Source organism: Amblyomma maculatum, chromosome 8 (genome assembly GCF_055883805.1).
Source record: "Amblyomma maculatum isolate TAMU_Amacu chromosome 8, ASM5588380v1, whole genome shotgun sequence".
NCBI classification, from domain to species: Eukaryota; Metazoa; Arthropoda; class Arachnida; order Ixodida; family Ixodidae; genus Amblyomma; species Amblyomma maculatum.
In genome coordinates, this window is record NC_139351.1 from 99310420 (window position 1) to 99327439 (window position 17020).

Below are 17020 nucleotides of genomic sequence, written 5' to 3' on the forward strand. Positions count from 1 at the left end.
GTCCCTCAATCCTTCCGTCGACAGCGTACTTCACAGCAGCAAGGTTACAGATAAACATTTTATTAAAGATGCAGACTGAACATCTTTTAAGATCTGACGACTACCTGCATTTCAAATAATCTTCAAATAATTTCAAATAATAATAACTAGGATACGCTGCCGTATCCCACCTCTAGATTTCTATATTCACAGGTCTGGTTTGGCACCTTCTCCAGCCTGCGCATTTTGCGGCGAACAGGAATCAGATTATTTTTTATTGTTTTGCCGACGTTGAGAAGGCAGTTGGTGGAAAGGCCATTGTATCTGCTTGTCCTCAGTTTAAGTAGCCCGATATTGTTATTATTTGGCGCCACCATATTTGGACACAGTCACAGGTCTGTTTTTACCTCCATGCAAAAATGTTTTACTGGAATCAAATCGCTTGTCTTGCTAAAATGTTTCAAACATCACTTGCTCTAGAAATCCCAGTGTCAATCTCCCGTGTGCGTTATGACTTTCCATTTCTTTTTTCATTTATTTTACATTCTCTTTGCTTTTCCTCTACCTCTCCAATCATATTCTTTTTTGACATGTAAGCATACTTCAAAAATTTTCTTTGCTAATCAATTCTTGGCCGATCCCAATGTGTGGGTAGGTGCCATATTTTATTTGGTCAACAACAACAACAAAAACATCGCTACTGCTGCTGCGGCGCTCGGCTTCTTGGCGAGCTGGGCGCGTCAGGTAAGCGGCATTCCCGAAGACAAAAGAGCGACCCGGTCGGCTGTCCCGATCCAAGGTGCCAAAATTTCGCCTGAAGACAGCAAGGTATAGACGGCACTGAAATGCAGTTTTATCTTGGACATTCAGCTTGCAGTGTCGTTCACTTGGCACTCCCATAGGACTGGTGTCCAAGCGAGTCTGAGCGTCGCTTCCCCTGGCAACAGTGACCGCACCCCCCCCCCCCCCCCCCCCTTCTCCGCATCAGCCGGGTGTCGTTCAATTTGGGCTTAAATGCATCAGCCGGGTGTCGCTCATGAATCTACACAGCCGGCGTCGTGGGACAGCTATACTGGCCAGCGGCGTCGTTCTATGAAAGTGGTCGGGAATGAGGAATAATAATAATTGGTTCACAGGAAGGGAAAAGCGCAGTATCTGTCACACTTGGTCTGTGGACACCTGAACCGAGCCGTAAGGGAAGGGAGAAAGAAGCACAAGTCAGCCGTTGTAACCAGGACATCCTCTCGGACATGCGAATTTCCGCGCTCGTGATGAACTGGTGCATATCTCGCTCACTGTGCCAGAGGCGAGTGTTTTGATGTGTACGAGTTATATTAGTAGGACACTTGGAAGCGAACTTTGGTAGAAGCAAGGATAAAAAGCTCAGCTACAGACCACAGTAATTCTTCAAGCCCGCCTGCAGAAGACGCAATGATTACGTAGCGAAAAACATGCACAAGACAGGCAACTATAAAAATGTCAACGCTGAACAACGTGCATGTAGTATTTTGCGTGGAACGATTAAAACTAAAGAAAACAGGTCGAGAACTTCTGCTGGACAGCGTCATAGCATGCCCTCAGGGACATCAGACACGTCTACAAAAACTAGACGATAATAGACAACGGCTAAAAAACCACCTGCAACATCGATGTCGACTCCGACTCTACAATTTTCAAAATGGGAACACGGATCAGGACGGTCCATGTTGCATATGGAAATAGATACGGGCACACCGGCGTTCTCACAATTCGCGGGTTGTCGACGAGCTGTCAGGAACCAACGTCAGATGTATTGCAGTTACAGCTGAAGGAAAATGTGCTATAGCCACTGAACACCTGTACCGGCTCCCTTGCAGCGTGCATACCTCGATGGGCACGGAATGTTATCCCACGAAACCTCACATGCTGGCAGCGCGACCGGTCCACCCGAACCTGTCCGCGAATCCACCTCCCAGCCAGATGTCATCGTCGTAGCAAAGGAAGCTCGCCGACCCTCGCGCATGACCTCGTCTCGCGACAGCTTCCCGCAGTTCGCAAATCGCGGCGTCTCCGTTTGGCCGCAGACATTCATCACAATGGCGCGCCGCAAGGTCCCAAGGGCGAGTTTGGGACCAAGGTCGACGACAAAGAAGCGCGCGGACAGGTCAGAGGAGATTACCGCGCGAGATTGGGGCCGCGCCTGTGCACGGCTTCAGAGTGTGTAGGTAGAGTGCGCCGAGAGTAGATGCGACCGCTGCGTCGGCGCCCGGAGGCTGGACGTTGAGTAGACGTCGTAGCCGCCTCGAGGACGCCTGCCTTGCATTGCCCGCCTCCCTCATGGTCCTTTCCGACGGCTGCGTGTTCGCCAGCATTTTAAACGCGATGGCCCGATATCGGCCTCGTTGCCCAGAGTGCTTGAAGTACAGAAATTGAACTTACTGTACAACGTTCGTGTCCGCGAGGCTAATTGTTACGTCCCTAGCGCAGCTTGCCTCGACTCAAATCTGTTACGTTTTTCATATATATCGCTCTGCAGAAGAGCTATAATGCGAAGAACGAAAGGACAAATATCTTCCTATTTAAGTTTTTTTTTTTTTTTTTTTCAGATACGTTTCTTCGAAAGAAGACTGCATGGACTGCAGCGAGAATTCCTAGACGACGCGCGCACCAGCTTTCTTTTTCGCTGTTATTGTTCAACTTGTCCTCTTGTAATAATACGTCCCCAACTTTAGCAATGGATACGCGGAGCGTCTTGCGTTCGCAATTATTATACTGCTGCTTCGCACGACGAGATCACCAGACGGACGCGCGGGAAGATAAAACGTCGTCAGCGATTATGTTATGGCGTCAGTGTTCTCCGGTACACCATGCGAGTGCTGGGTGGTGGTGGTGAAAACGTTTAATAAAATGTGGAGTTACATGAAGGTTGCTCTGGGGTCAGGTTTAGTGCCCTTCCCCTCACAAACACTAGGTGGAGTCCCTAGTACGGGACCCCAGTGGCTTCCGCTGCCGCCATTGCTCTTTTGACCAAGGCCTTTTGGGCTTTCAGGTCGGAGCCGACGAGTAGGGTCGCCTTCCAGTCCTGATTAGCATCGCCCACCTATTTCCAGCTATCACTCGCGAAGAAAATCCGATATTGTCGCAGTAAGAAAAGTTATGTCCATTAAAGCCTACATCGTTTGGTTCCACACATAGACAACACGCAGTATGAATACCACTTAATATCTCGTATACCTACCTGTATGGCTGCACACTGACCACGTGCTGAGCTACTCTCCCTAATGCGCCGCCGCTCGATCAGTGACATGGTTCGATCCGGGCGTAAGTACAATACGGGCTCGCACGCAGTTTGGCTGAAACGATAAGTTTTCCACTCTCCGCGGCTCAGAAGACGACCATGCCCAGGCCGACCACATCGGGAAGAATAAAATGTAGGAAAGAGCTAGAACTGTCCGACACTTGGGTGACGAGGCGGGACCATGGAGGTTATAAGAAAACGGCCGGAGTGGAAGTCGCCGGCCAATGGGCTCGGGTAAAGGCTGCGGCGGCGATATTGATAACGTGGAAAGACGGGCTAGTTGATCTTGGAACGACGTCGCAGGACCAGCGTTCGTCTCGCGTCTGTCTCCTTTCTTCGTCCTGTGTTCTTTGCGCTGAAATACGCATCAATCCATCTTGATGAGGAGCGGGGGAGCGATGCAAGAAGCGGCCTGCTAAGCGCTAGGGAGGTCTTTAAGTTCTGATACAATACTGTGGGCTACAAGGCGAGCCATACTGGACGTCTCCGAATCAACGTGGATCATATAGAATATTTAAAAACTTCGACGATATCAGAGTACTGGGACGTTTTTAGCTCTATCAGTGCAAAAATCGCAGCTCAACCTCAATGTCAAGCCTTTGAGTGAAACCACAGCAACGCAAGCGTGATATATTTGTGTAGCTTATGTCGAATATAAGGCACTGGATTCATTGTAGGTCTTAATTAAACATAGTTATTTATTTAACTGCCATTCTACTTTGGATTTATGCGATATCATCGAGTCATAGCGTTAGATTGCTTACGTAGAGTATAATTTCATTAGGCTAATTCTAGGTCCTAATTAATTACTCTTCAATTGTAAACTGTGAATAAAATTAATATTATGCTTTCGCTTCAAGTCGTATATCCTCTGATAGCTTATGCCAAGTATAATTGCACTAAACTGCATGCCAAAATTAATTACTGCTAATTAGTTTTATTTCACTAAAATTTAAATTTACGTTATAGTTTCAAGTCACATATATCGTTGCGCAACTTGTATTGAGTAGAGTTGCACTGAACATATGTCATCGCACTACGTAAGAACTTCTGCGGAATAGCAATTATGATTAAAGTTCAATTTATTGCTGCAACTTCTAGTCATATATCGTTAAAATGGTCTCGACGAATAGAATACAAAATCAAACGCTAAAACAACGCGAAAACCATGTATAAAAAAGCTAATGTTCGTCTAACTCGGTTCTACTGAGTTATACGGCCACTTTGTTTAAGCTTTCTCGATCAGGATTGGGCTCATTACCTGTGGATTAGCAGATGAGTGCCTTTGCCAAGGCCCACAGCGGCTGGATTTGCAATCTCCCTCTAAGTTTAAATATGTCTAGCCCTGACCTAAAGTAGAACATAATATGCACAGCAACTTGCGTTCCTTCATATTCGTTAATGCACTGTCTGGAAATGTAGAAATAGTCATGTAAGTTTCAAGATAAAAGTAATTCAAAGCATGTGAGTAACAATGCATGCAACAAACAAAACTTCCAGGCAAATGCAAAACAGTTCAGCGCGTCGCATATGAGACGCAAGATGGCTGACGACGGCTTCACTTTTTGGGCGCCACTTCCATTCCAGCAGTTTTTTATTATTTTTTTATTTTTATGACCTCCTTGGGCGGGACGCATAAGCGGACAAGCACACGAATGAAAATTAGCATCGCCCGCAGCGGATGTAGATACGCCCTGACCGCCGCAAAGGCGCGCGCTATAGCTTTGGCGGGCGCCATTTAGGAAAATGGCCGTCGATTTCCATCGCCGTCCGGAGGCAATCGTCAGACTTGGTCGGAGGAGAGGTGAATAATGGCGCCACGAATTCGCGCCGCCGTCGGAACCGCTACCTTGAACCAGAGAGGAAGAGTGGAGAGGAGGGCGTGCAAACGCAACCACGCCCGCGCCTCGAGTCCCGGCAGACAAGAGACAGTCGAGTCCACTGGAAGAAAAAAAACAAAATTGGGAGAGGGCGGAATCTCTGCTACTTATTATTTGTGTTCATAAGGAAGGCTGAAATCCAGACAGTCTACAGGCCGTGGAGAAAGGAGCAGAGGGGTCCTCGCTTTTCTTTTCCTGTTGTGGTCAAGATTGAGAGCGCACGTTGAGGGAGAGGGGAAGCGCATGGGGTGATAACAGTGATGGATGCCTCTAAAGATACAGCGTTCACCCGAGGCAGCACAACGGGGACCTTATTTGATCGCAGGCGAACAATGTGGACAATGCGCAGAGATGTGGCCACATATACCAAGCGAAGTACACAATGGGAAAGATAGGCGACCGGTTGTACCCGCCCTCACTGACTGCCCTTCCGGTTGGCCGTTACAGTGCACACTAGAGGTCGCGATCTCATAAAAAAAAAAGAACCCGCTAATAACAACCGGATAAAGCGTCACCATCTTGGAGTATTGCCAAACAACTAGTCGGGAAAACAAAACAAAACTAGTTGGGAAAAGCCGTACCATACTCATTGATGTATGGAGGAGTTGACTTTAGTTCTTTCATGTGTGCTAGAGAAATAATGTGATAATACGTTTACATTGTGTTTCTAGTCCAAAATCGCGAGATGTGCGGTCCAGAGATGGTACGTGAAATAGTAAAAAGAATGTCTTTTGCGACCAATTAATTACAAAACAAGAAAGTTTTATTAAACATTTAGTGGCTAGGAAATAAATTATAACGCGCCAATTAATTACTAAATTAAAATTCAAAATCACGATTTAACGAGATATAGGAACGTTGCTCTATAGTCAGTAACGACAATGATGGTGTGGCGCGACAAACTAAGACGATTCCACCTCACGGTAGAGACGCCTCCAACAAAGCGGCATTGCTTTCTTTCCTTCTTCCTTCCTTTCGTACGAACGACACAAAGTCAAATTACTACAATCAAAACACGAGATCGCACAAACGCAAGTGATACACAAGTCGTGAACCAATCGACGCAAACAAGGTGATAACACGCGTGAAAAAGTTCATCCGTTCAATAGACTGACAATACAAATGACAAATGCAGGATACAGAACTTTAAATGAGCATGAAAATAGAAAGTAGAATGTGTTCCACTCTGCACAGATTACATCATAGCAAATGTTATGACACACTATTATTGGGCAATGGGGTACGTATATCGGGGAGAAGTCTTGGAAAAGCGAGATTGTGTATGCCAGTAACTTCGCTTTGGAGAATGTTAAGTAACCGTGGTAGTATACCACATCAATAGTTGGTCAACCGGCCAAGTCTACCTAAAATATGTCCCTCAGCCGCCGCGACCGCCATTGCCCAGTCAAAAGCAAAAGGTCGGGAACATTTATTAGCGGGCAAGCTGACGAAGTAGAGAGAGAGAGAGAGAGGGGGGGGGGGGGGTCTTGCTGCACGGAGCACATCTGTCAGAGCGACGAAGGGGAACCAATCGTGCGGAAAGTTTGACCCGGCACCGCGCATGCATACCTGTAGTCGCACGCGTTTCTCGACTTACCTGTTTAGAAAACGGACCAAAGCGAGCGTTTCCTGCGTTTGCCTGTATACCAACTGTTCTGTCAAGCGCGACGGGTGGCGCCTTTTTTGTATGTTTCCTTTTGCTTTGTCCTTAAGCTCCTTTCGGCGCCACGCAAACAGTACAAACGCAAACAGGGGCAGCGTGTAGAACATACTCAGTACACGTTCATTACGAAACGTCATCATAGCATGCCTCACTAAGTCCGCTTTAGAACAAGTGGCCCTCCCACAGGTCTCCTACCAACCTTGTTTTCCGTTAGTCGCGATCACCTCATCACTGTAGGTTAGCGTGAAAAAAAAAATGTGGTCAAGTATAGCACCAGGGTGGTCATGCGTCACGACAGAATGACCAGGTGCTTCTACGGGATGACTTATTCTTATTTTAGAGTTGATAGTACAGCCCCAAGTGCCATATGAAGCCTCCCGCCTCTTTACGTCGCTTTTCTTGTATAAGCCGCCGACTTACAAAGGCTGCACTGCACTGCACGGATTTGCCGCCAGATCGCGTAGCGTGCAACGTTTAAGACACCGCGATCATGAAACAAAGGCGAGGGCAAGGACGGCCGTTGTTTTGCAGCAGACCGCAACCGGGCATTACCTCACAAATAAGGCATGAAATGTGATGCGGGCCGCCGCATTTGGCGGGCAATACGCCGCACTAAACTTTCAGTTAAATTTGAGACATCCATCTAGAGTTAAGGTTTTACTGCATTCCTATGGCTTTCGCAGTTCGCTCCCACGAATCATTTAAGCCTTTTTTTATTTAATTTCCTGCACGTGACGCCATTTTTTCCCATTAAACTAACCTACGTCACAAAAATGCACTAGCAATTTAATTTCACGAACTTTATACCGTTTTCAAGCGTATTATTAAATGTCGGCGAATTTGGAAGACGCCACACGAGCAAATGCCAATCATACAGAGTGGGTGAAAGTTTTCATATGACAAGGATAAAATTTCCACCTCATCCATTCATTAGCGTTACAACTGCAGATGAGCCCCTGGTTTAAAGAGAAGGGCCACATAAAATTGCCATGCTGGGCAATCAGATATACTGCCTCGTCTAGCACTATTTTGTATCGTCGTCACTACAGGCACACAGGCATTCATGCCTTTGGCGACACCGCGAAACCTCTGAGAATTGGCTTCTCGGTGAAGAAACGTGGCGCACATTTCAGGTCAGTTTCGCCATCTCGCCGCACACGCTTGCTCTGTCCCATTGAAGCAGAGTTGAAAGAGAAAACGGCAACGCCTCGTGGAAGCTGAGCCTCTCACTCTCTCCGTCTCTGCCACTTTTCGGTGCCGCGAATGCGTGCAGAATCGGCGTATAGCCGAATCCACTAATTGCCGCATAAGCAACAGCCGTCGTATAGTGCGCGGAGAATGTCGGCGTTATAATTCTCCCTTCCGGGAGAAAGGTAGCGAAAGGAAAATACAAATAAATTAGAAAAGGAAAAGGAAATGTGTTTTGTTCGCACAACCTCTCACGCCGATTGACATCGTGGTGTGAAGGCTGCCATTGGCGGCTGCGAATCGCAAAAAGCCTTCAAAGCGTAGCGACGGCAGATGAATGGTCTGTGGCCCTGCACAGCCAGACAATCAAGATAGGGCGTTGCCATGGGCATTGTAGTGGAGAATGGGAACGGGGGAAAGAAGAGTTATTTGTGCCGAGAGGTGTCATCAGACGTTTCGTCGCTGACAGGTTGCTGTGGGCCACACAATCGTGGCAGTGAAGGAAATTATAGCCAAGGAGCATAAAGCACGTGCCGATCAGCTGACGTCACGTTTAGCCTTCGGAGCGTTGCGTGGCCGTGCTGAAACAAACATTAAGGTGAAAACTCGGGCTTGTTGGTTCTGACACTTAAACATCGTTGTAACGGAACACGACACAGGGACAGATAGGACAGATAGGACAGATAGGACATACACACACAATAACATGACTTTGTCCGTGCACTATCCTGATCTGCTCTGTTCCACTCGGCATCAACGCGGGGTAATTCTGGTGTCTATTCATCAAGAACGAATAGGAAAATAACTGCCACGACGCCGGCGACTAGGCACCCGTATCACTTAGGTCTCTCCCAAACTAACGCTGTCAGTGAGAAGAAATCCGTCGGTCACAGGTTTTAGAGAAGCTACAGCTCTCTGTGAACGCACTCTTCACATTCCGCATGTTTAAGCAGTTCGTTAACCAATCGGGCGTCACGAGTTTCATTAGCGAGTCAGTCATTCGCAAAACCAAATAAAATACGGTGAAACTCGCGTGTTGACAAAGCTGGCAGAGAACTTCGTCACGTCACAAGACGTTTCCCGTTCCCCACCTTTTCGTCACGAAGTGCTATTTCATTAAAGGAGATTTCTGGTTTCCATGTCTACTACGCGAACGTGCGGAACACCGTCCGACGCGGATAATTCGCAGCTTTCAAAAACACTCGACAACATGCATGGCCTTTCTCCAGTCACAACGTCGTTCGGGACAGTCGTACTCCTTTTTGTTTTGAGCGTTATACAGCCTGTCAAATCCTCTGACTGGTGCTAATACAGTTATTTTTTTCTATCTCTCTAATGCGCTTTTGTCACTGCCAACTGCCTAATCAGCTTTCCGACGCATGCTTTATAAAATTCCTCTCGCGCTCTCCTTGAAGCACCAACACTTGGTCTCCTAAATGTGCGAACTCTCAATGGAGCAGACTTCGGTGTGACGCCATTTATTGGACGTAAAACTCTTTGAGTAGTAAACGAAATCATATTTCCAATTTCGGCGGTCTTTTCTGCAGGATCTCTACAACGCTTGGCGAAGCAGAACAGAAAAGACTTTCTTCTTTCTTTGCCAACCTAACCTTTTTATTTTATGTAAGAACTTTTCCACGCACGTGCGCGCTAGAAAAAGCATGTAGGGCCACGCTAACAATCAAAGGAGAAAGGCGGGGAGTAAAAAAACAAAATGGTACAGACGAGCACGCGCGAACCGAACCTAGAAACACAAACAAGTAGAAACGACGGAGATGGGCGCAGTGGAAGTAAAATTGGACCGAACCGTCTCAGGGAAAGATGAGTGATTTGGGTTAACGCGCCCGCGACCCGCGCCAAGAAGCCAGGAGAAAACGCGGGAAAACCAGCGACCCAGAACGCTGCATGCTTGCCTGCCTGCAGACAACTCGGCACGAGCATTCAGTTCAAGGGGACGGAGAAATAAGCTTTTCTTTTTTTTCGCCTATATTAAAGCATATATGCGCGCGCCCTTGGGGATAAATATGAAGGAAGCGAGCGTCGTGTAGAAGGCATGCACAAGACGCGGACTCTTTCTTCTCCGCCGTCCATTAGACATGGCTGTCAAACGCGATGCCAACATACATTTTTGAACCTCTCTACGGTACGCGGAGCTGTACCCAGCAGATGTATTCAGTTGCAGTTTCTTTTTTAGCGAGACGACACGAAGGCTCTTCTATTTTTCTCATTTCCTATTCTCGATCTGGTTAAGACAGTGAGCCTACTGCATACGTTTGACTTCTTTTTTGTGAAATAAAAAGCGGGACGCGCCAAGCCACGCTGGCATTCAACGAGAAAGCCCGTAAGGACTGTACACCCGTGCCTTTGTACAGTCAGTGTTCGTTTCTGTGTGACTCACTTTCATCATCTCAAGCCCGTAATTCACCAAGCACGCCTGTCAAGGCGGCGAGTCACAGTATAGGTGCTCGGTTCCGGGTTGGCTAAACACAGCCAAATCTGTTCTGTTGCGACGGTCACTAGTTGCCAAACGAAAGCTACTCTGCAGAATAGGGGAATCACAGCGAAGGTACCAGTGGCACCTCAAAGAGGTCAAGAACGCTATTTCTTTCCGATTTAACGCTGCTTCCGAACACTGTACAATCTGCCCAGAAAATTCGCATGTTTTTGTTGTTGTTTATGGGAACGTCTTATCGCATTTTATCCCCTTGTAGCAAATATTGCCGAGTCTGCTAAGTTAATCGGTGTACAACACTGTGATGTTTTACCTCGCAGGTTCGCCATGAGGACCACGGTACTGGCGGTCACGGTATTCGTGACCCTCACAGCGGTGTCTGCAACTAGGGTGAGTGCGCACCAAATTTGGCCACGTATCGTGCCGGGTACGAGAGGTGAAGTGTCGCGTGTCTTATATGGAAAGCTAGATGCAACGAAGTTGACTGAAGGTGGGATCGTTGCTCGTTTATCCGTCCTGCTTGGCTGAAAATAGCTTTCCTGATAAGACATATGCATCAGTTGCACAAGAATCTGCGCTTTCTGGCAAAGCTAGTTATTGGTTCATGGTTAACGCCAGTGTTGATCTGTTATTTCTTGAGTGTTGTTGGTCTAGAGCTGGGTGCTTTGAGAAGTTGCGTGAAAGCGTTTTTCACATACATGGACGCCTGGAATCGTTAGACTTAGCGACCCGCAGCAACACATTGGCTATGAGGGAAGCCGTAGTGGAGAACTCCGGATTATTTTAGGTCACCTAGGATTCGTTAACGTGCACCGACAGTTTTTGTACTTCCCGCCAACGGAATGCAGCCAGGATCGAACCCACGACCTCGGGATCAAAAGTCGAACGACAGTATCACTGAGCCACAGCGGTGGCTTTGGCATCCACCCGGTTGGTAGCATAAAAAACTGTGTAGCCGTAAAACTTATCTGGTCGGCTTCACGCGTTGTCTGTGCACTCCTATCCGTTTTCTTTTTGGCTGTATTAAAATAAACCCGAATCGATTTGGCCAATACACCACTCTTAGCAACAATGTAAACAGTTACATAACTTATAAAAATATCCGGCAAAGGTTTTCGTGTTTCACTGTTCCTTCATTATTATAGCCCCCAGAATGCAAAAAAAAAAAAAGTGCGATTCGTAAAAAAAGCATAACTGCTGCACAATTAAAATCAGCAAATCAGCCTTACTTTTTTATTGTCTGTCTTCAACATAAGTGCTTCAAAATGCGGTTTGCACAATTCTGGGGTCATCTGTCATTATACGCAATGCTCCTGGCACTAAAGGGCCAGCTTAGGTGAACTTCATTGCGCAGACAATGCGTTGAGTTGCACCACTTCCATCAATCGCAGTCGGCGCGGCAGGTGCAGTATCAACCCAGTGGGGCCAGCCGGGGCTCCGCTCCCGTAGGCTACGACGCCTATCAGCCGCAGCAGGCGCAGGCGCAATCCTTCCGGCCGCAGGTGCAATCCGCGCCTCAACAGGGCTACGACCAATCAGCGTTCCAGGGCCAGCCGGCGCCCCGTGGTAGGACCACGGTGCAGTCATTTGGCGGTGGACTGGCCAGGCCCACGCAACAGCAGCAGTCTCAGCAGGGAGGACAACAGGCAAGCGAAGCATTTCTGTAATCTCTCGCACGAGCTTTGTCCAAGTACGATCCCAAGCTGTTGTCGGTTTCTTTTATAGCCAAAATCGCACGTCGCAATGAATGATGATTCACGTAACTAATCGGTACGTGGTGGACCCAGCTACGCATATAACTGAATTTGAAACTAAGCAATAAACGTGTGAGATTCTGCTAATCCCAGCACAAACCATACCCATTCAAGCAGGCCTTAGATCTGCGTGGTAAGTACCGGCACCGATCTCCCCTACCCATTTTTTTTATACCCTCATTCATTTAATTCCTTCGGCAGCGTGACTAACATCTCCACACCTAAACGCGAGTTACCATGCATTTCCTATTCCGATAGTCACCTCCTCGTACTAGCTAGCTCATATCCCCTGAGAAGCGTGTTTCACGGCACGATTTACAATGCGGGAGAGCCTGCCGTTTGAAAAGCTTTCGTAAGCAAAACAACCTTCGCAGAGCGATGAAGAGGAGGAGGAGAAGCCCAATCCACTGACGCTTCTGCTGGAGAAGTCGACATTTGGATGCTCGGGCAAGACGGACGGCTACTACGCGGACAACTCTGTCAACTGCCAGGTGTTCCATTACTGCGTGGCTGGAGCCAAACACTCGTGGATGTGCCCCGAGGGAACGGTGTTCCACCAAGTGCACCTCAACTGCGTGCCCGCCAGCCAGGACATTTGCAACACGGCGGAGAAGTTCTTCTTCGTCAACGACTATCTGCACAAGGCCAGTATACCTCTCTCTACCACCTTCGGTAACGCGAATGAAATGGCCTCATTCACTTCAAATGAGCCGACGATTATCGATGGTTTCGGAATACGCATGGGTACGACGTCAGTATCTATTACTAAAGGTCAGATGATCAAATTAGTGATCGCGACGTTGCCGATGACCACAAATGATTTACCAAGTGACTAAAAAAGGTATTTGGAGGCAATGAGCAACCTTTTTTTGCTTTTTTGTTTCACCGTTTATATGGCAATTCTGACTTGATTACAGTCGTACCTGCTCACGGTTTAGGTTCCTCGTTCATGTTGAGCTTCCAGCGCTCCAGGAAGACCATGCTCGATAAGGTAGCTCTGCGGCACGGTGTAAGAATAGAGCGATTTAGCACACCGTGATCCGCTACCGTGATCCGCCATCGCGTGTTCCACTGCGCATGCCCAGATCCCTTTGATGCCGATAGATGGCGCCACATGATGTCGGCACAGACCTGCCGCATCGGAGCCAATCTGCATATGCGCTCCACCCACGAGCGGTAGAGGGTCACGGTGGCGGATCGCGGATCACGGTATGCTAAATCTCTCTAATATTTATGTGGAGACACAGCACGGGCGAGGCACTGGACTCAAAGTACTAGCCACGCTGCTCCGAATCGGGCCGCTGATCGCAGCGTCGATGTAGCGGTGAATATTCGCCGGAAGAAAAAAAAAATACACACATGAATGGCGCCACTGTGGCGTTTCTCCAGCGCAAGCCGTTCGCGTGGCTTGAAGTGTTTCTCCGTCATCGTCACAAGCATCACCGTAGCACTTTATTCTTAAGCCGTGCCCATTGCATGAGTGCAGAAGCCAAGTCCAGAATAATGTATTGACTTGTCAATACTATTGACTCAATTTACATCCTAACAACGTAGCGAAGAAAATGTAGAATTTGCACTTTACGTTGAAATGCGGTGGAGTGAGCAGCACGTCATTCAACCATTGAGTCATGGTTATTCAGTCGAAGCCGCTCGGGAAGCACAGTTTTCTCACTTTAGATAGCGTAAATAGGGCGCGGAAAGCGAATGAGAAAAAAATACATAAAAAGAATGCATAGGACATTCTTAACCACTTATTTAGCAAAGGAAATGTGACAGCGCCCCTACCGCTCATATATAACACAAAGCACTAACGTACACACGACCGAGTGGACGAATGGTACAAGCAAGCGAATAAAAAAGTACGAATGAGTTACGTGTACGAAAACCGGAACAAATGCTGCCGTGATTTAAGGCTTCTTTTGCCTCAATATTTGCACGAACCCGGCTACATGCACCTTTACACATCTTGTCAGGGTTGTAGACATGCAGATGACGAAGCGAGTTGGCACGCTGTTACTTTCACAGAGTGGGCTGCCGCCGCCAGCGCTTTTGTCAAATACAACTGGTTAGCTCAGTTGGTAGAGCGACTGCCCCGGAAAGGCGGTGGTCCCAGGTTCGATCCCCGAACCAGGAGTAATTTTTCTTTAACTACGAAGTTTCCGAGAAAGCTGTATAGCATACCTTTGTAGCCGTATGACTGCGCTTGAGTGGATGTCAATGAGTAATTACTCCCTTATTACAAATCTACTCAACCCTGGGGGATTCCCCTAAATATTTGACCAAGTGAGGAACTAGTTAGGTAAAGAAAAGTTACGCTCTAAAATAGGTTTCAACTAACTATAGCACTGCGCGTGGTCCGGTCTCAGTGTGCCATTTCAATATGGCGACATATGCACAATCATATTTTTTAAGAACTTGTAATTAATGGAATTCCTTACCCTAGTTAATCATCCCATTCAGTTTAAAAAGGTTCTTACAACGCTGAGTAATGTGTTAGTGCTCATTAACTGATTTATTACGGTGCTTTGGAGCAACACATCGCATTATTGCTCATCAAATCTCTAACATATAGCTTTAAGAAAATTGTTAACCATAATTTTTACCGATATAGTTTCGTATTATATAAATTATGCTTGTCGTTCTTTCTTCAGTGTTATGGAATTCTCTTCCCTATGTACTATACGTTAGCTCTACCCTGAGGATAAAAAAGAGAAAGGAGGAGAAAAGAAGCAAATAAAAATAATGGTATACAGGAAGTAGGAGGGGGGGGGGGGGGTGATACAATGGGAGCTCACAGAACCCAGTTAGAGAACCTCTAATTTAAGGAAGGGATAAAATAACAAGCAAACTGGGGATAAAACGAGTGCGAACGGACGAGCGGGTACACTAATGCGTTAACTACAGGCAAAGTCAAAGAACAAACGAAGGGAGCGATGGTTAATGCCTTGTTGTTAACGTGCCGCCGCTTATTAGCGCAAAAAAAAATAGAAAAAAGGCTTTGCGCGAATGGACCCAGACTAAAACAACGCGACAAAATATTTTCCTCATCACCGGCCAGTCTCGGAGAAATGGCCCTCAAAAAACACGTACTTTAAAAAAGCATTGCCTCCCACTACGTCACGGGCCACTGAGGGAACTGCCTAGGGACTTTATCGGACACCGGCGCGGCTCGCCGTGTCCCGTGCTCCGCGGTAACAGGAAAGCTTTTCGCAGGAAAAGTTTGTTTTCCTTAGCCCCGGGGCACAGAGGTCTCTCTCTCTCTTATAACAAAAAAGTAGAAAAAAAAAGGAAATGAGCGTACGTTTTCTTTGCCCAACCGAAGTATGGTTCCATCAATTTGCAACTATATAATGCGAATATAATATTCACTGTCGGCTGCCGCGCGGGGGACGACGGGAAAAATGAAGCATTTCCGCTTCCAGTTCGCCATAGCCTTGGTCATCGTCGTCGTCTGCTGAGGTTTCTTTGGGTAGTTCGGAAGATCCAAGGTGCTGTGAACTCTGCAATTTGCTACAATGATGGTCAGTTGCGCTGTCTACGGAGGCGGCAATAAGTCCTGCAGGTGTGAAAACTCCGCGAACTGCACAGCTGTCAACTTTTTGGGGTAGACGCCTGCTGCGGCGGGTCTTGCACTGTTGCTTCTGCTCCGTCGTTTTGTTAAAGCTTTGCCGTGCTGACTGTCCCGCTCGATGTGATATAAACGCGGTTGTGTATGTGCAAGTGATCGCGCTTAATCAATGACAACTTCATAAACATGCTACTTTCAACCATTGGAGGAGAACCTTTCGGACTGCTGCCCTTCTGCTCCCGAGCGCTAAAGCGCTAGAGGAAAGCGAGGAATACTTTCAAGCCGTTGCACGTTACTGATTTGCTCTTGCGAGCTTTTCCCTGTGATTGTGGGTACCAGACCAGGCGCTGACCAGACATACCGCTGCGCGCACTACAAGCGTCGGGCTAAGATGATCGGGATACAGAACAGTGCGACGCCCGTTCATGCCTGCTTTGCGGCTGTACTAGTCAGTACCTAGAAGCCCGCTTTCCTCCGGCGTTTTAGTAGAATACATGTTACGCTGTACATGCTTAGGCGCCAGGATGTGGCTGGAATGCTCTCTGCTACAAAAAATAAAAGCGAAAGGAAAGTGTTGTTCGTGCATGAATCCAGAGGCAAACTGCGAAAACGCTGCTCGCGGACGGAAGTAAAGCGGTAGAAATCGCTGACTTAAGGGCCACGTCTACAGTATGCTAGAATATTCTAGCTCACTCTAGTCACGCAATGCCAGATCGCGATAAACTCCAGTGCGTCTGTGCCGTTCTTTACAAGGACTTCAATAGGGAGTCAATACATACTTGAAAGGAATTATGTGGTACAGTTTGTGGTTTGAAATCCCTGACGAGGATTTCAATAAGGAGTCAATACACTCTCAAAAGGAATTCTGTGGTATAGTTTGTGATTTTGTCCGTCGTGCGACTCCACCACACGTCAACTTTGGTATGCGACGACCGGGCAGCGTCGCTCACGTGACCAAAAAAATGGCGGATGGCGCTCGTGCGATGACGTCATGTGAAATGAACCTATAGTGTGTCACTTTGGGACGTTAAGCCTCATAAACCAAACCACTTTGTGACGATGCCATGACATCAGCGTTGAATCATTACGTTCACGATAAAGATGGTATAACACATTTACGTAAGAACAGCGCAACAATACAATTGGCGAAGCTGCAACTTGCATTGGCATGACGAACTAATATGGCTCGTTCCCGACGACCTCCGGCGCTGCATGGTTATACACAAAAACAATACAAAGACAAGAGAATTAAACCAAGA

At 47.4% G+C, this 17020-nt stretch overlaps 1 protein-coding gene across 1 annotated transcript in view; it reads left to right on the plus strand.

Moving 5' to 3' along the window:
* The window catches only part of LOC146181957 (uncharacterized), a 43099-nt gene that overhangs the window by 19416 nt on the left and 6663 nt on the right, over window positions 1-17020 (plus strand). Inside the window, exons 2-4 of the mRNA XM_084576950.1 lie at window positions 10760-10829; window positions 11831-12094; window positions 12568-12837. Of these exons, the coding sequence (XP_084433076.1) occupies window positions 10767-10829; window positions 11831-12094; window positions 12568-12837 (597 nt within the window). The 5' untranslated portion in view covers window positions 10760-10766. The remainder of the gene's footprint in view (window positions 1-10759; window positions 10830-11830; window positions 12095-12567; window positions 12838-17020) is intronic.